Here is a 16,932-nt window from a genome sequence, read left to right as displayed (position 1 = left end):
TAAACCTTTCGCTTTTAGCCATTTTTCTAAGAAAGTGTTTGGAATAAACATAAACTAATCAATGTTCGAATTATAAGGGCTTTGGTGTCCTCAGGAAAAATGTCCGACTTCGATTCCTGGAATTTTAAACTTAAAGAATACAACTCTGGCTCCTTCATACATGTAAACATATACACATGTGTTATAGCTTATTTTTTAAACATAAAAGAAGTTATAGATGCTACAGAAAAAAATGTATGGCCCAGCAGATAATTTATATTAATTAGCTTTTATTATGAAATGGAAAAACTGGCATTAATAATTTCTAAGAAACTATAAGGCGTTTACAGGATCTTCTTTGATCAAAGAAGATTCAATAAGAAAGATTTGATAAACTTCTGAGTTGAGAATATATTTTCCTCACTAATTTGAGTAGGAAGAGTTGTTACTGTTAAGGCTACTTCTCTTAACTTTTCAGGATAGATTTGTATAAATTCTAAAAGAGGTAGTTTGCAAGATTGACCATATTTCTCCATTTCTTTCAAGAACTGTGAAGAAACATTATTAGAATATATTTTTAATTTTATGTCTTAAGACTCTTGGTCCTTTATTTTCATTCACTTTGTCTTAGCCTCTTCGATATTATCCAAATATTTTTAAAAATCTAAAATTCATCATAAAAAAGAAGAGGACATAGACTCAGTTTCAATGTCTGCAATCTGACTGTCCTGATTTGAAAACTCCAATTTTATTCTATAACCGTCGTTGAACAGCCGACCTAATTTTGAGTTTACAACCACCACTGTGTAACTCCGTAGCCTTGTAACTTTGAACCCAATCCAGAAGGCAAGGGAACTCTTAGATCAGGAATTGGGAGAAAATTTGTCTTCGTGGAGAACTTTTTAATGGAACTATCCCGCATTTGTGCTACTATGCGGACCACCATGAGGAAAACCAATTGCGTTACCATGAGGAGGAAAACAACAAAAACATCCCACGGTTTGGCTGATGGCAAAGGGGATTCTAACCCATGATCCATCTACCACTCAAGATATTTTTACGTCAGCACTGTGGATGGTGCGAGCCGGGTGCGGAATTCGTATCGACCATCCATCGCTGGGATTCGAACCGCCGGTTCACCACATTGGAAGGCGAACGCTCTACTGCCACCACGAAATACTCCAATTGGTCTAAGTATAATTTCATTTTTAGCGAAGGTTCATAGATGCTTTCTTTCGTCATTAAGCAAAATTCAAACTGTCCAATAAAATCTGGAGTCGCAGTCGAAGTATTTTTAGCGACTTCATGACTATGACTCTTTTTACCGCAAAAACCGCCTAACTCCGATTCCGACTCCACAGCCTCGAGCGTTACGCTCGCCTTCTGCTACTATCAAATTGAACAACGGCAAGTTGACTCAAAATCTTAAGGAAAAAAAATACTCTCTTAAAAATGCTTTAATGCTCGCCTTAAAATGCTCTCTTGTGTACAGGATTAATCAGTTGTGTGCAATCAGCGGGGCATTGATCTAACCTAAATTTATGACAATCTGATATCGATACTGTAAGCCTGATGCGTGCTTACTATCTATTTGGGCAACCTTTACACATCAATGATGTTTGAAATACTATTTTTCTACTGAAATAAATGATAAATACTTGCCTCCTAAGCTGAGTTCAACTGCAGATTGTGCTGTGTCTTGATCGTTGTATGCAATGCATTGGTACATACCACGATCTTCTCGTTGTACCGGATCTATTCTTATCACTTCCCGGGATAACTGACTTACTCGACCGTCTAAGGATAGCACGTCGACATCTTTCCTCCAATGCACGCCATGGATTGGGTGTCCCGATACTGAGCAGTTGATTATCCATGGTCGACCGACGTGTATCTTTTGAACCACGGGAGACATCGATGTTGACAGAGGAGCTGAAAACATAAATAAAAATAATTATTAAGAAAATGTCATAAGCGTTATGGGGAAAAATATGATAGTTACAATTTAAAAGCACTCATATGTTGAGACCATGTTATCGTTAATAGTAAGTGTGGTATACTTTGTATTCGATGAAAACATTTTAACACTAGAAAGACTGAAACTTAGTATATACCTATATTGCCCAATAGCAGTGAAAATAAATGGACTGTGAAAGTATAAATAATGTGAAAAGAAATTTGGTTAAAATTAATTTTTATTTTTTTTAATATTATTTACAGTTATATAACAAGTTATTAGTAAATATTAACACTAGAAAAATTATATGTTGTACAAAATGTNTTCAAAAAAGAAAGAAAAATCCTAAAATCTTATGAGGAAAAAAATATTCTTTAAAAAAATGGCGGGAAAATTTATCGAATTTCATTCCGGTTTTTTGGTTTTCCGGTTTTCTGATTTCCGGATAACGGGTTCTGTACTGTAGTTACAATTTAAAAGCACTCATATGTTCAGGACATGTTATCGTTAATTGTAAGTGTGGTGTACTTTGTATTCGATGAAAACATTTTAAGCAAATATGATTCATAAACAGCTCCCATACTATCTAAATTTTTGCATTTTATAAATTTTTATTTTTTTAAAAATTTTTTATTTCTTTGGTTCAGACAAAAAGACCATTTTAAAGCTGTAATACTGTTTAGTCATTATACTACAACTATTATTATTTTTTTTTAACAAGAACAACCTTAATTTTTTTTTAAAAAGAACTATTACATTCCCTTAAATAAAACTCTTACTTTGCAATCCTTAAATCGTATTTCAATAATGATAATAATAATAATTTCGAACGATCACGTGATTTTTTCGCACGATAACGTAGCGTGATGTTCGTGACGTAACGGGAACTCATGTAATTATGGAATTACTCCCTCAGTCAAGTATTATCTCTCGACATCCTGCATCATTATTTCGTTTCCTACTTTTTAAGTAAGCATTACTGTAAAGCATTCAGTACTTCAAAAAACTGAGCTTTTCAGTAACATTAAAATTTTACTGTAAATCATGTAAAACAGTGTCTAGAATAAAAGCAATAGAACGCCATAGCAGTTTTTTTAATACACTTTAACTTCACGATCGGTTTTTCGACACTTTTATCTGAACTTAATCTCACGGATAGATGGCAGCACCACTCATTGGCGGAGCCATTTCCTCAATTTAGACATAGATTTTAAGGAGAAGGAAATTTTCTACAGATCCCTGTACTCAGCTGCTCAGCAACAAAGCACTGAACGTTTGATTTCACTGATTTTATGAGCAGTAGATTTTAAGGAGAAGGAAATTTTCTACAGATCCCTGTACTCAGCTGCTAAGCAACAAAGTACTGAACGTTTGATTTCACTGATTTTATGAGCAGTAGATTTTAAGGAGAAGGAAATTTTCTACAGATTCCTGTACTCAGCAACAAAGCACTGAACGTTTGATTTCACTGATTTTATGAGCAGTAGATTTTAAGGAGAAGGAAATTTTCTACAGATCCCTGTACTCAGCTGCTCAGCAACAAAGCACTGAACGTTTGATTTCACTGATTTTATGAGCAGTATATCGCATGTTCTCGGATCTTAGCGGAGTTGAGGATTGAACTACGGCCACACCGGACCGAGTCTGATTCGCTAACCACTGGGCTACCACGGCCAGTCAGAATTAATTAAATCTTTTATTAAAACGTATATGTGTTTCGATGTCATATAGGTACACCTTTATAAGAAGGATAAATCAAGATACAACAGGTGTTACGTCAAACTAAAAAGATAAATATGTAGTTAAAAGTAACAACAAGTCTTAAGTTAAAAGTAACGAAAGTCTCAACAATTGACAGTAAGTGATGAAAAATTTAAAAAAAATTGCTTTGCAAATATTTGAAAAATATGGCACAGCAGCAAGGTCATTAACCACTTGGCGCAGAATTCTTTTTGAACAACTTTTTCATACTTTTTTCATTATTCCGTGAAAATTTAGGTCAAAAAGGTAAAAATAAATAAAAAAATATATATTTAGCATTTTAATAATCAATGTTTATGAAATACAGCATGGAATATTGGTGTCTTTTACTACGTTAAAGGTAAAAATCTTACAAACACGGTTTACTTACAAACAATCATTTTTCGAATTTGCTTTCGTTTGCAGTTATTTAGGTCGAAAAAAAACCAGTTCATCATTAAAATTTCTTTCATTTACAAAGACAGTTATTGATAAATGTTTGAATATGAATGAAAAAAAATTTTTCAAACTTCTTTTTCATATTTTAGTACAAATATAATTCCGATAATCTAACAGAGTTTTTTTTATTATCTATTAGGCTGTTTTTTTATAATTAAAAATCACTTTTATTAAATTTAATTTTTTTAATGAGATTTATTTATTTTAAAATTGCATTTATTAAAAAATTTATTATAAAAATTATTTATTTAAAATAATTTTACTTAATATAATAATTATTTTTTATTGAATTATCTATTTAATATAATAAATTTTAATAATAAATATATAAAAATTATATATTTATCATAAAAATTTATTAAAAAATTTGCTTATTTTATTGAGATTTATTTTTGCTTGTATTTACAGCGCCAGAAAAAAATATAAAAGGGACACAATTGTCCCCATCTGTGTCAAAGGGTTAACAAGCAATATTTTGTATCACCATTTATCTGTTTAATCAAGGTTACATCGTAACTCGTATAATATTTTTCTATTTCTGATCTTTAAACGATGTTTTTGATGGAATATTAGATTCGCAAAGGATTACTCTTGTACTTTTATGAAAATAAATTGCTTTTTGAAAATTTTACTTCAATTCTTTTCATGTTTGATGACGAAAGGGTTTTGACATTTAAAAACAACTTTCATAATTTTTCCAGCATAAACATAAACATGCTCACTCTCCCAAAGGTAATTTCTTTCTTTTATCACACAAACATAAATCCCCCACTAAGGCAAAGGTACTTTTGAGTTTCTGTGAGAGCGGTTTGGAAAAGAGCTTATGGTCGGGCTCAGCCGAAATGGAAGAAAAAAAGTTATTCTTATGTTTTCATGATTCATACTCAGTCGAATGTTTTAGCGGAAAAACACAGTTTATTCCGAAGAATTTAAAAAAAAATAAAATAAAAGATAAAGTTTCGAATTGAGCGTAAAATAACAATGTTTATGCTTTGAACAAAAGAATTTCTTTTGAGAAGAGAAACATTTTCGAAATCCATATCATATATATTTTTTGAAAAATGGGAACATAAGTTGTTTCCGAAACAATTTCGTTTTTGATAAATATTCCACATATTTGAAACATTTTTTTTTCAATCGTAACTTATTAAACTACTCTTAAATTTAAGTTTATACTAAATTCATGCTTGCAATATAAGAAAAGAATTTTTTTTTCATAAGTACCCAGGTACTGTAAGTTTCAAAAGTACTGTATCCAATTTTTTTTAACCTCCTATAATTTCTAATAGAGCCGCGAGAGCTGAATTTAGCGGCATAAAACAGCCCTTGCAAAGGACTTGGGTTCAATCCCCAATTGTATTTTAAAGCCCACCCAGCTTCATGTCAATGCACTCTCAGAAAGATTAATCTGCGAAGGGACCAAGGGTGTGCGGTATTGGTACTCGTTAAACAGTTCTACCGTATCGAACTCCAGAAGCGGGGGTGTGAATGAATCAAAATTGTGATGGCATGTCTTCAGATCATCGTCAGGGATGTTTCTTAGATCGTCGCCAATAGCCCATTGAGCAGCTCTAGTGCAACATAAATGAACAACAATAACAGCACTCTAAGGAATAAAACTATCACTTTTGATAATTCAGCAATCCCTGAGAGCTGCATTTCGCGTTAATTTTGAGAATTATTTCGTCACAATATCACTTGAATTTTGATGAAACGCAAACTCTAAAATGTATGACGAAAATGTTTCCTCAACTCGAAACCTCGTCGTAAGATACCGTGGGAGAATTAGACGATCGTAAATGATGTAACGACATAAGTCGACCAGCGTGTATGGTGGTGAAAAATTTGTCTATGCAACAGGAAAATCCTGGGTTCGAATCCCGCTGCAAGCACGAGTGTAGTTTGTCTTACCTGTCTTTCTTGTGTTGCGAAGGTGATATTGACCCACCTACATCTTCATGACAAAGCGATTATTAGAAAAAATAGTACATTACACCTTACAAGTATTTTTTTTTTGTTGGAAAAAATAGAATGACTTATTTCTTGACATTTTTCTTATTAGGTCACTTTGACGAAGTGTTTGCTCGGAGTATATACCAGGAAACGGTTTCGTCAAAAACGAAGAAAATTTCTTGACATTTAAGAATTCCATTTTTTCAGTATGTGTACCAGCTTATCTGATAAATAAAGATGACCCGTGTGCATTGCCTGCCCCATTGTCACAACCATGCCGTTGGTCATGAAATTGTGGAGGTTTAACCTTCAAAATTACTCTGGCCTACAACTGGCTATTGCTGGAATGCTTTACTTTTATAATTTCGAATTATTTTCGTGCTAAACAAGCATGCAAAAGTCTGTCGGATTAATAACAATCGCGTCTATAAACGTAGAAGAAAAAAGAATACATTTATTACAATAAATGTAAAACTTTTATTAACATCTAGCACGAAAAAAACTATTGTCGAAGGATAATGTCAAAACGTATTTTAGCTATAATTAATTTATAGAAGTTCTTCATTGCAACAAGCGTATTCAGCACAAAACATCGATGAAAAAAAGAAGTTTTACAAGCTCATTACTGGAAAACACGGGAAAAATGGCAACACGCACTACAATGTTCTCAACACGATTGACATTCAATGCTTTATTGGAAAATGGCTTATTCAAACGAAATTAAAGCAGCTACGATACTGTTCAATTGATATCGTGGGTGGAGACGATAACAGGTGCTTATATTTGAAAAAAATATTAAATAGGAAGCAAGCACGAAAAAATTATTTTTAATCGAATACATTTATCTTTTTTGATGAATGATTAATCTAGAAGTTTTCATGATTGTTTCCAATAGTGTCCGAATAAAAGCTCGTGTTTATTGCTGAAATCGATAACTTATTAATAGATTAGGTTAAATTAAAATAATATCAATATAAAATGCTAACAATAAATATACAAAAATTGTGTCATAATAAGACTAACACAGTGTGCTACCCAAATGGTTTTTTACAATAAAATAATAAAATTATCGTTAAATGAAATTGAGATTACGTATAACTATATTAAGTTATACATATAGTTTATCTCCATATAGTTTAAATTTATACTAAAAACAATTGAATTGTATTTAAAAAAGATTAAAGTTGCACGTTAGTAAAATTATTGAAATCTATATTTTATTTTATTTTATGACCGTCGTTGAAAAGCCGACCCAATTTTGGGTTTACGACTACTAATGTTCAACTCCTTAGCTTTGTACTTTTGTTATTGAAATCTATATTTTATTTTATTTTATAACCGTCGTTGAAAAGCCGACCCAATTTTGGGTTTACGACTACTAATGTTCAACTCCGTAGCCNAGATTAGTTAAATTAAAATAATACCAATATAAAACGCTAACAATAAAACTAACAATAAATATAAATAAATTGTGTTATAATAATAGCACAGAGTGCTAAATGGTTTAGTACAATAAAATAATCAAATTATTGTTAAAAAATTAAGATGATGTATAACTCAAATAGTTTAAATCTACAATGAAAATAATTGAATTGCATTTAAAAAGGAGTAATGCTGCACGCTATTAAAATTATTGAAATCTATATTTCATTTTATAACCGTCGTTGAACAGCCGATCCAATTTTGGTTTTACAACTACTAAAGTTCAACTCCGTAGCTTTGTACTTTTGAACCAATCCAGAAGACAAGGAAACTCCTAGATCAGTACCCTAAGAGGCATAATTTCTTATGGGAACATGGAGGACTTTGAGAGTCGAGAGATTTAACGTGCATCAGTCACCATTTACTACGCGGGGAGTCTTCGGCCGGTGGGAACCGAACCCACGATCTCTTGGACATGGGCCCAGTGCCCTACCACCCAGACTATCCCGGCCCTTTTTTCACAATATACTAACATTTATTAATTCATAGTTATGGATTAAAGCATCCAGTCGGAGTGGAGTGTTAAGAATTTGACAATTTATGCTGGGGGGTGGCGCTCTTATCTAGATCATCAGTTGTCACTCCGGATCAGGGCGTATAATTTCAAAATTATCTTTAACCGTCATAACTCTTGTATTTGTAAATAAATTATTATCTTTCTCAAAATCTACTAATTCATCGATGGAGACCTCACAAATATTAATCAGTCCGGCGACAAATGAAGTGAGGATCACGAAACAAAATAATTCTCATATTTTGCTGTAGTTTCAAATTGATTTCATTATTCATAATTACGCACAAAGTACTATGCATGTACAATATTGACAATCTAAAATAGCAGCATTTTTTTTAAAGAACTATATTTAAATCTTTAAGATTTTTCAACGGGTAATATTTTAACTTTTGAAGTTTACATAGGACGCAATTTATGTGTGTCAAACCTAAGGCCAGAAAATCATAAATAATGTTTATTATCACATAAATAAGTTAAAAGCGAACCTTTTTGGGTGTTGAAAGTAGTTTCACTATTCTTACTAGAGTTTTACCCATTTTAATGCATCTGCTTACTACGTATAACAACTTCGAAAGCCACATCGTTATCAATTAAATGAGGGTATGAGATATAATTTTTTCCACTCAAGATGAATTATTCTGGTAAATAATTTTTTTACCATATTTTAAAAATTCAGAGAATTGTACTTGTGGTGTGATCATGGGATCACCACAATGTTGACTTTTCATACTGGGCTGTCTCCAACAGGAGCGCCCTCTTCATTGCCTTTGCAGGATCTCTAGGGCTCGACTCATAGCTCGTCTTTAGAGATTCTTGCAACCGCTAAGGAGGGGACGCTATCTTTTGGAGATAGACCAGTATTCCCCGTGGATCTCGAGCAAGTAGTTGCTTTTTCAGCAGCAGGATAATTTTTGTTTTTTCCCCCTGTGTGCTCTAGAGTTTAATCTTTGATTTTTACCGTTATAAGTTTCTGCTACCTTATCTTCTAATTATTTATTTGATGCATCATGTAATTCTACAAGAAAACAATTATTATTTCAATGACTTAAATTTAATTACTATCTACTCCCTGGAGCACACAGGGAGGATCCAGCATCCACGTGGTGGATTTAGGCTCTTGTGAATTGATGAGCTGTATACTGGAAATGAACATGTTCGGAGAACCAAAATAAATAAAAAAATTGATGAACTCTTTAAATACGAGAATTTGTGTTTTTCTTTCAAAAAAAAAAAAAAAAAAGCTACCAGTCATCGGTGGGATTTAGAGAGGCGATGTATCAAATCTATCTCAAGCAGTTAGCGGATGATCTACACCTCATGTCCCTTCCTTCAACCACACCCCTCGACAGTACTGTATTACATTCATTTTTAATTCCAGTTTATAGTTATTTTGTGAGAAGTAATTAAAGCATTTAAGAAAAATGGGTTAATATTAAACTTTATTTTTCACTAATATTACTCATCATTGAAGCATCGATCGTCGGTGAGCTTTTTTGTTTGGACACAACTCAAAATGCGTATTTAAGAAAATTGTCATAGTTCGAAAGGCGTATATAAGATTGTCATAGTTCGAAAGGCGTATTTAAGAAAATTGTCACTGTTCGAAAGGCGTATTGAAGAAAACTGTCACAGTTCGAAATGCGTATTGAAGAAAATTGTCAAAGTTGGAAATGCGTATTTAAGAAAACTGTCAAAGTTCAAAAGACGTATATAAGATTGCCATAGTTCGAAAGGCGTATTTAAGAAAATTGTCACCGTTCGAAAGGCGTATTGAAGAAAACTGTCACAGTTCTAAAGGCGTTTTTAAGAAAATTGTCACTGTTCGAAATGCGTAGTTAAGAAAATTGTCATAATTCGAAAGGCGTATTGAAGAAAATAGTCACAGTTTGAAATGCATATTTAAGAAAATTGTCACAGTTCGAAAGGCGTATTGAAGAATTTGTCACAGTTCGAAATGCTTATTGAGGAAAACTGTCACAGTTCTAAAGGCGTATTGAAGAAAATTGTCACAGTTCGAAATGCGTAGTTAAGAAAATTATCATAGTTCGAAAGGCGTATTGAAGAAATTGTCACATTTCGAAATGCGCATTTAAAAAAATTGTCACAGTTCTAAAGACGTATTGAAGAAAATTGTCACAGTTCCAAGGGGGTATTTAAAAAAATTGTCACAGTTCGAAATGCGTAGTTAAGAAAATTGTCACAGTTCGAAAAGCGTATTGAAGAAAATTGTCACAGTTCGAAATGCGTATTGAAGAAAATTGTCACAATTCGAAGCATTTAAAAAAGTCACTTACATCACGAAGCATTTAAAAAAGTCCTTAGCCATAGTCGAATATCACAGAATATTGTCCAACATGGCTTCGACTAAACTCAAAAAAGTAGGTCTGTGTTGATTATAAATGATGTGTTGATTTCATTTAAATTTGCTGCGACATTAATAAAAAGACAAATTTAAATATTTTTTCTATTCAATTTGAACCTCAGTGCAACGTAAAAAAGTTTCAGAGGCTTTAATTTGCACGATACGGTTTAGCTAGGCATCGTATTAAGGCTGCAATAATTTTGCAAGGTTTTGCTGTTTTATAGCTCCAACATTTATAGCTGACTACATTCTTTATAAGTGATTTTCGAACTAAAAAAAAATCTCCTTTATTAGGAAGCTTAAATACATTTAAACAATGTATTTATTGAACGGAAAAGAAAATTGATTGATAATACACGTTTATTGCAACAATGATATTAACAAAGACATTCAATTTCCAAAAAAAAAAAGAAGAAATCTCCTTAAGATCAGAAGCCAGATCAAGCATCTACAAATCATTTCTTTCAGCGTAACACTGATTTTATTAGCTCATTAAGCCATCTGATACGTGAGAACATGAGGCCGAAAAATTTCCTCTTTTCTTTTCTTTTCTTTAGCACAGCAAGCTCAGCTAAATAAAACAAAACAAATAAATACGCCGTAATTTTTTTTTTCTTCCTTCATCCGCTCCTCTGCCTCTTTCTCTGGCATATAATCGAGTTAGTGCCGTTCTGTGCCATTAAATCAAATTATCTTTTAAACTTTTTTTGTTAGGTATTTTCACTTAGAATTTTCTTTTTTTCTTTCTATCTTTTGACTAGCATAGCATTTATTAAGGCTGAGCTTTGGTTTTGTGTTATCGTATCAGATGGAAACAGTACTGTCCCGTCATCTATTGTTATTATACCGTACTCGAGCAGTTTAAGTATAATGTTGCTTTTTCTTGCTTTCTTTTTCCTCGAGGATTTTTCTTAACGAAATTTTCTTCGCAGATTAAACTACAGGTAGAAAAAAAAAGCAGTAAGAACTTTACGGAGAAAAGTTGTTTTTCTAGAGATTTATAAGAAAAATGCAAATATTTATTTCATTAAAGATAGGAGTGCTGCTCGCTGTGTTTTTCTTTTATCGCTACAACGATTAAGATTACGAAAAATTTTTCGCATCGTAAGCAAGATTTTTGGAGGATGTACTGTATTTGTTCAGTCAAGTGTAAAATAAAACAAATCAGTTTAAAGAAGTTTCCGCTTGTTTTTAGAAGATTTCCGTTGCAGGGTAGAAGGAAATTTGAATAAAAAAAGGAAGGACTTATTTTAAGACTTAAAAAAAACAAGCAATTAAATATATAATTATTGGGTTAGCAATTAAGTTCCTGGCGTCTTTTTCTTAAATTTTAATATTCTGTATGTCATTAAATGTTTTTAGCAGAAAGTTTTAGATCCTTCGAAAGAAGATGCCAATTATGACAAGTTGAGCAAAATAAGAAAAATTAGCATTTCCGACCACTTACCGATTTTTTGCTTTTATTCACTGTTCTGAAGACGCAAAAGCTTCTCGTGGCATTTGTAGCTGAAAGAACCACTCATGACAAATTTAAAAAGTTTAACTTTATTAAAAAAAATGCAAATTTTGAACTGAAATGCGCACTTCGCTCTCGGCGTCCGTTTGAGTTAAATGAACAGCGATCAAACCCATTTTTGGACGAAAATTTTCTTTAAACGAGAAAGCAATGCAATTGTCGGAGAAAATAAAATGCACCCACGCATAAAACGCTTAAAAATTACAGAAAAAGTAGAATGAGTCACTAATATCTTAAATATTAATATCTATTTTATCTTGATGTTGTTGTTGTTAATTTACGTCGCACTAGAGCTGCACAATGGGCTATTGGCGACGGTTTGGGAAACATCCCGGAGGATGATCCGGACGATGCCATTACATCATGCCATTACAATTTTGATCCTCTGCGGAGGGGATGGTACTCCCGCTTCGGTAGCCCGACGACCAGCGCGCGAAGTCGAGCACTTTACGGTAGCACAGTTTAACGAGGACCAATACCGCACACCCTCGGTCCCTAGGCAGACTGATCCAAGTGGTCACCCACCCGCACACTGACCGTAGCCAGTGATGCTTGACTTCGGTGACTATTTTATCTTGAAATACTCTTCTAATTTTACAAAAAAAAATAGATCTTTATTTGCAAAATTTTTTTCGTATTAACCAGGATGCGTAGTGTTTTTAAAAAGTGCTTACTTTTCCCTCTTTCAAAATGAGATTTTTCCTTTACTATGCTGATTTTCGCTTCGAATTATGCAAAAAGACGGAGTTCACATTGTTCTATTCAACTTTTTCACTATTAATTCAACCCCCAATCAATTTCGGCGCATTGTCAGCCCGTAGCGTATAAAAAGCGCCATTCGTTATACATGATTCAAAATTTAATGATTTTGACAATTGTCAAAAACAATGCCAAAAGGTTTTTTTTTGACATAACGGTTAAAACAAGATGAAACCGTCCATTGTCAAAAACTTTTTAACCGTGCCTAATTATAATATTTTTTTTAAAGTGCTGAAAAATATTTTTTGAGTGCTTGAAAAGAGCTTAAAAGGTGCTTATTTTTTGCAGAATAATTTGGCTACGCACCCTGTTAACCGAATTTCCAATGAACTTACAAAATATATCAGGATAAAATATATAAGTTGTTTAGGATAAAATTAAAAATAATCATTAAAGAAAAATTTAAATAATACCTGTAGATGAATAAATGTATTAAAAAAAATATATTGCAAAAATATCACACAAACTTTTCAAGCTAAAAGGACTTTTTTTCCTAAACTAGAAAATTTATTTTGTTTAATTTATTTATAAGAATTGATTTGCTTTCTTTTTCTCCATGATCACCACTTAGTTCAGCTATGGTCAAAGATGCATGCCTCCTCACGAGAACAGTTGGTGACGTCACCAATTGCAGATAAACGTGCACTAATGGTGACTCCTCGTCCCCTCAGTTCCAAAAACAATTGTATTAACCAAACACATGTCCAGTTCGGAAAAAGCAATAAGCTTGTTTTCATAAGCTAATGTACCTCAAAATTTACAATGTTTTTTTTAATTTTTATATTCGCATTAAATTAAATGATGCAATTATTAGTGATTTTTAAGGTAATGTCATATGAAAACTATTTAATTCGTTTTAAGCGAAAATTCTTGTTAGCATTTTCTTCTTAACGAGGTTCTACTGAATTTATTTATTTTTACTTGCTTAATTGCCAAGGACAGGTCTTTTTTTACTTAGTAATAGTTTTTTGCTTAGTTTAGTTAGCAATAAACCTAACTCACATACTTGTTTCAAAACTATCATTTTTATTTTACGTCAAAAGAAACGCGATGAATGAAAGGGCAATGAATACTCTACTAAAGCAAGCCTGAACCTCGTTTCCATTTCAGGAAAATTAAAAACGATTTTATCAACTTCTAATTTTATTTTTTAAAACTATTGATGTTTTTAGTATCTTAAGACTAGTTAAGAGGTCGTTTTGATTTTAAACATCTCTTATATTCTTGAGAATAATTAGATACAGAAGAAGTTCTTCAAAAAACAATGACATTTAGAACCAATTCTTTATATCGAACACCTCTAATATTCTAAACTAAACAAGAATCAAGAATTGAAAAAGCTTTTCGAGAAACAATGAAATTTTCTGTATTTGATCAGTAATATACAATGCTATTCTAAATTAAAGAGTCATTTGTTTTTGTTGTAAAGGAGCTTTTACTTTGAAAAAAACTCATTAAAAATGATATTTTCTTTTGTAAGTTGATTCTTAAGTTACATTTCCAATCAATGAGCGACTTAACAAGATGTGTTATTAAAATTAAAGAAAACCAACAAAAAGATATTTTTTGAAGAACTAAGAAACAGAATAAATTGTATTCGAAAATAAATACGTATTATTTTTTTTTAAAGCCACAGTTTCATTCAAAAGTTAATTTAATTTTTTTTCCACATTTTTTAGCATTATATTTCAAAAATCAAAATCCAAAATAGAACTTCAACACCTGAAACTACTCATTTTTTTCCTATTTATTATTCTTTAATTAATTTTTAGCTGCACTAATTTTACACAAAAAAAACTATGAATTTATACTTAAAACAAGTTCGAACTAAAATTACAAGTTGAAGTACATCTTTTCTCCACAGATATACTCGTATGTACGAGTTTGCCAAGCATTTTTTGTAATGTATTCATTAATAAGGTTCATACCATAAGGCCTTTTTCTGCGTATTTAATATTAATATTTTATGCCAATATAGTATTTAGGGATTAGTTTGAATCGATAAGCTTCCCCCCAGTACAATAAGGTAGCATTTAATGTAACTCTATGGAAGGCCATTGGGCCTTGGCCTATCCGGGGCTGTGGTGCCAGTGAAGAAGAAGAGAAAGATGTTTTTTTGCGAAAACCTAACCCAAAATTGCGATGTATGTTTCGAAAGACCTATGAGGTTTATTTCCTTTTCTCCATAATGGATGACAGTAAGTTTATTTAAGCACTAGGGTCGATATATTTGCAGTTCAATATACGAATCAGTCTGCAACAAACGATATTACTTTTCCTGTATTGCAGGTATTTGTATTCTGCTGTAATAATATTACATGTTATATACATTTTATAGTTCATTCCCTAAGCGAATATAATCCGACATTCAAAAATGGAGAAAAAAAACGTTATTAAATTTTATTATTAAGGATAATAGTTATCGACAATGTCAACCTGCATATATGAAAAGGTGCCCCACCATAAAATCGAGTTAACGTGCCTTATATACTAGTGAATTGGAATTATATGTTTGTAGTGGTAGATACACAACAATTTTTATAACTGCATTTATTTCATTATTTTACTGTTGTATTGGAGTTTCAAAATTCACATTCATTTATATGCATAATTTAGTAACATCATTCAGAGAAAAAAAATTAAAGACTCCGCGAACAAATATTCAGCGTACCAAACTAAAACAGTGCCATAAATGCCAGGATGAGAAGTATAGTATTAAGCCACAAAAACAAAAAAACGATATCAATTCAATTAAAGCAAAGCCTATCTCGTAATGCGACCCTGACTTTTCCCAGGAATAAAACTATTTAGCTACCACGCATAAAAACCTCTAGGAAATGAATCCCCCACTGTATAAGGCATGCACTATTTAATGGCAGGGAACACCGAGCTGGCGACATTTGGCGAAAACGAAACAGCAACTGTGCAGTTTTCCTTTTGGGCCATCTCCGAGTCAACTAATCTCCGAAACAGAGGCAAGTAATCCACTTAAGCTGTGACTCAGTTCCTCTGGACCACCCATTTGGGTATAAAGGAAATCCACGTCTTCTGGCCACCCACAAAAGAACCAAGAGTGCACGAGATGAGAGAGAGGGACGAACAATCGCATTTTCCGCTCCACGGACTCTTATTTGACTTTTCACTGCATCCATCCGAGCGTGGTTGTTGCATGGACAACACATACATTAAAAGGGAGCGCTTGATGAATGTGTTAAAGACGAGAGGATGTTAAATTCTAAACAAGGAAGAGCCATTTAACATCATCAAAGGAAAGATGCTTTGGAAGCTCTCTTCAACATTTCTAACCTCGTGTGATATTTCGAGAATTAAAACTAGTACTATAATGCGAAAATTATGGTATACATTATATATATATCTATATATAAACACAGAGAAAACATGGAGAGAATTAAAGATTAATGAAAAGAGAAGAAAAAAGAACATTAAAGAAATTAAATTAAAAAAATATTAAAATAACATAAAAATGAAAATATATAATTTCGTCATCAGCTCACACGATTATATCAGCAAAAAGGAGTGCTTTCTAATATTGCATCAATAAAGCCAATGCAAAATATATCAATACAATAGTATGAGGAGCACTCAAAATAAAATTAATTTTCTTCGTTTTTTCTCTTTTTTTCTTGTAAGTCGCGTGATTCCTACAAAGAACAAAGGGATAAATATTTTACTTTTAATTAATGTATACTTGAACCAAAAATAGATTAAAGGACAGGATGTGAACTTAAAAGTGTGAGAAAGCGTTTCGTTTTGAATGATAAATTAAGAACAGGATTTACAGAAAAGGAATACCATAAAAAGATTAATTGAAGCTTTTTATGTTATATATATACATCCACTACAAGGTGCTTGTGGGGACAATCTTGATAACTTGTTAGGTTGCCAATTATTACAACTCAGAATATTAGATCTTCAGCCAAAATGAAATTAATTCCAATCTAATCTTTTTTAGAGAATAAGGTGCTTGTGGGGACAATCTTGATAACTTGTTAAGTTGCCATTTATTACAACTCAGAATATTAGATCTTAAGCCAAAATGAAATTAATTCCAATCTAAGCTTTTTTAGAGAATAAGGTGCTTGTGGGGACAATCTTGATAACTTGTTAAGTTGCCATTTATTACAACTCAGAATATTAAATCTTAAGCCAAAATTAAATTAATTCCAATCTAAGCTTTTTTAGAGAATAAA

At 32.1% G+C, this 16,932-nt stretch overlaps 1 protein-coding gene across 1 annotated transcript in view; it reads right to left on the bottom strand.

Moving 5' to 3' along the window:
- Positions 1–16,932, bottom strand: part of LOC107450135 (cell adhesion molecule Dscam1-like) — a 398,660-nt gene that overhangs the window by 134,568 nt on the left and 247,160 nt on the right. Inside the window, exon 6 of the mRNA XM_071186796.1 lies at positions 1,642–1,911. Coding sequence (XP_071042897.1) covers positions 1,642–1,911 — 270 coding nt within the window. The remainder of the gene's footprint in view (positions 1–1,641; positions 1,912–16,932) is intronic.

The sequence above is a fragment of the Parasteatoda tepidariorum genome, chromosome 1, assembly GCF_043381705.1.
Source record: "Parasteatoda tepidariorum isolate YZ-2023 chromosome 1, CAS_Ptep_4.0, whole genome shotgun sequence".
NCBI classification, from domain to species: Eukaryota; Metazoa; Arthropoda; class Arachnida; order Araneae; family Theridiidae; genus Parasteatoda; species Parasteatoda tepidariorum.
Note: the sequence above shows the minus strand (reverse complement) of the source record. Positions and strands in the feature narration are given on the sequence as shown.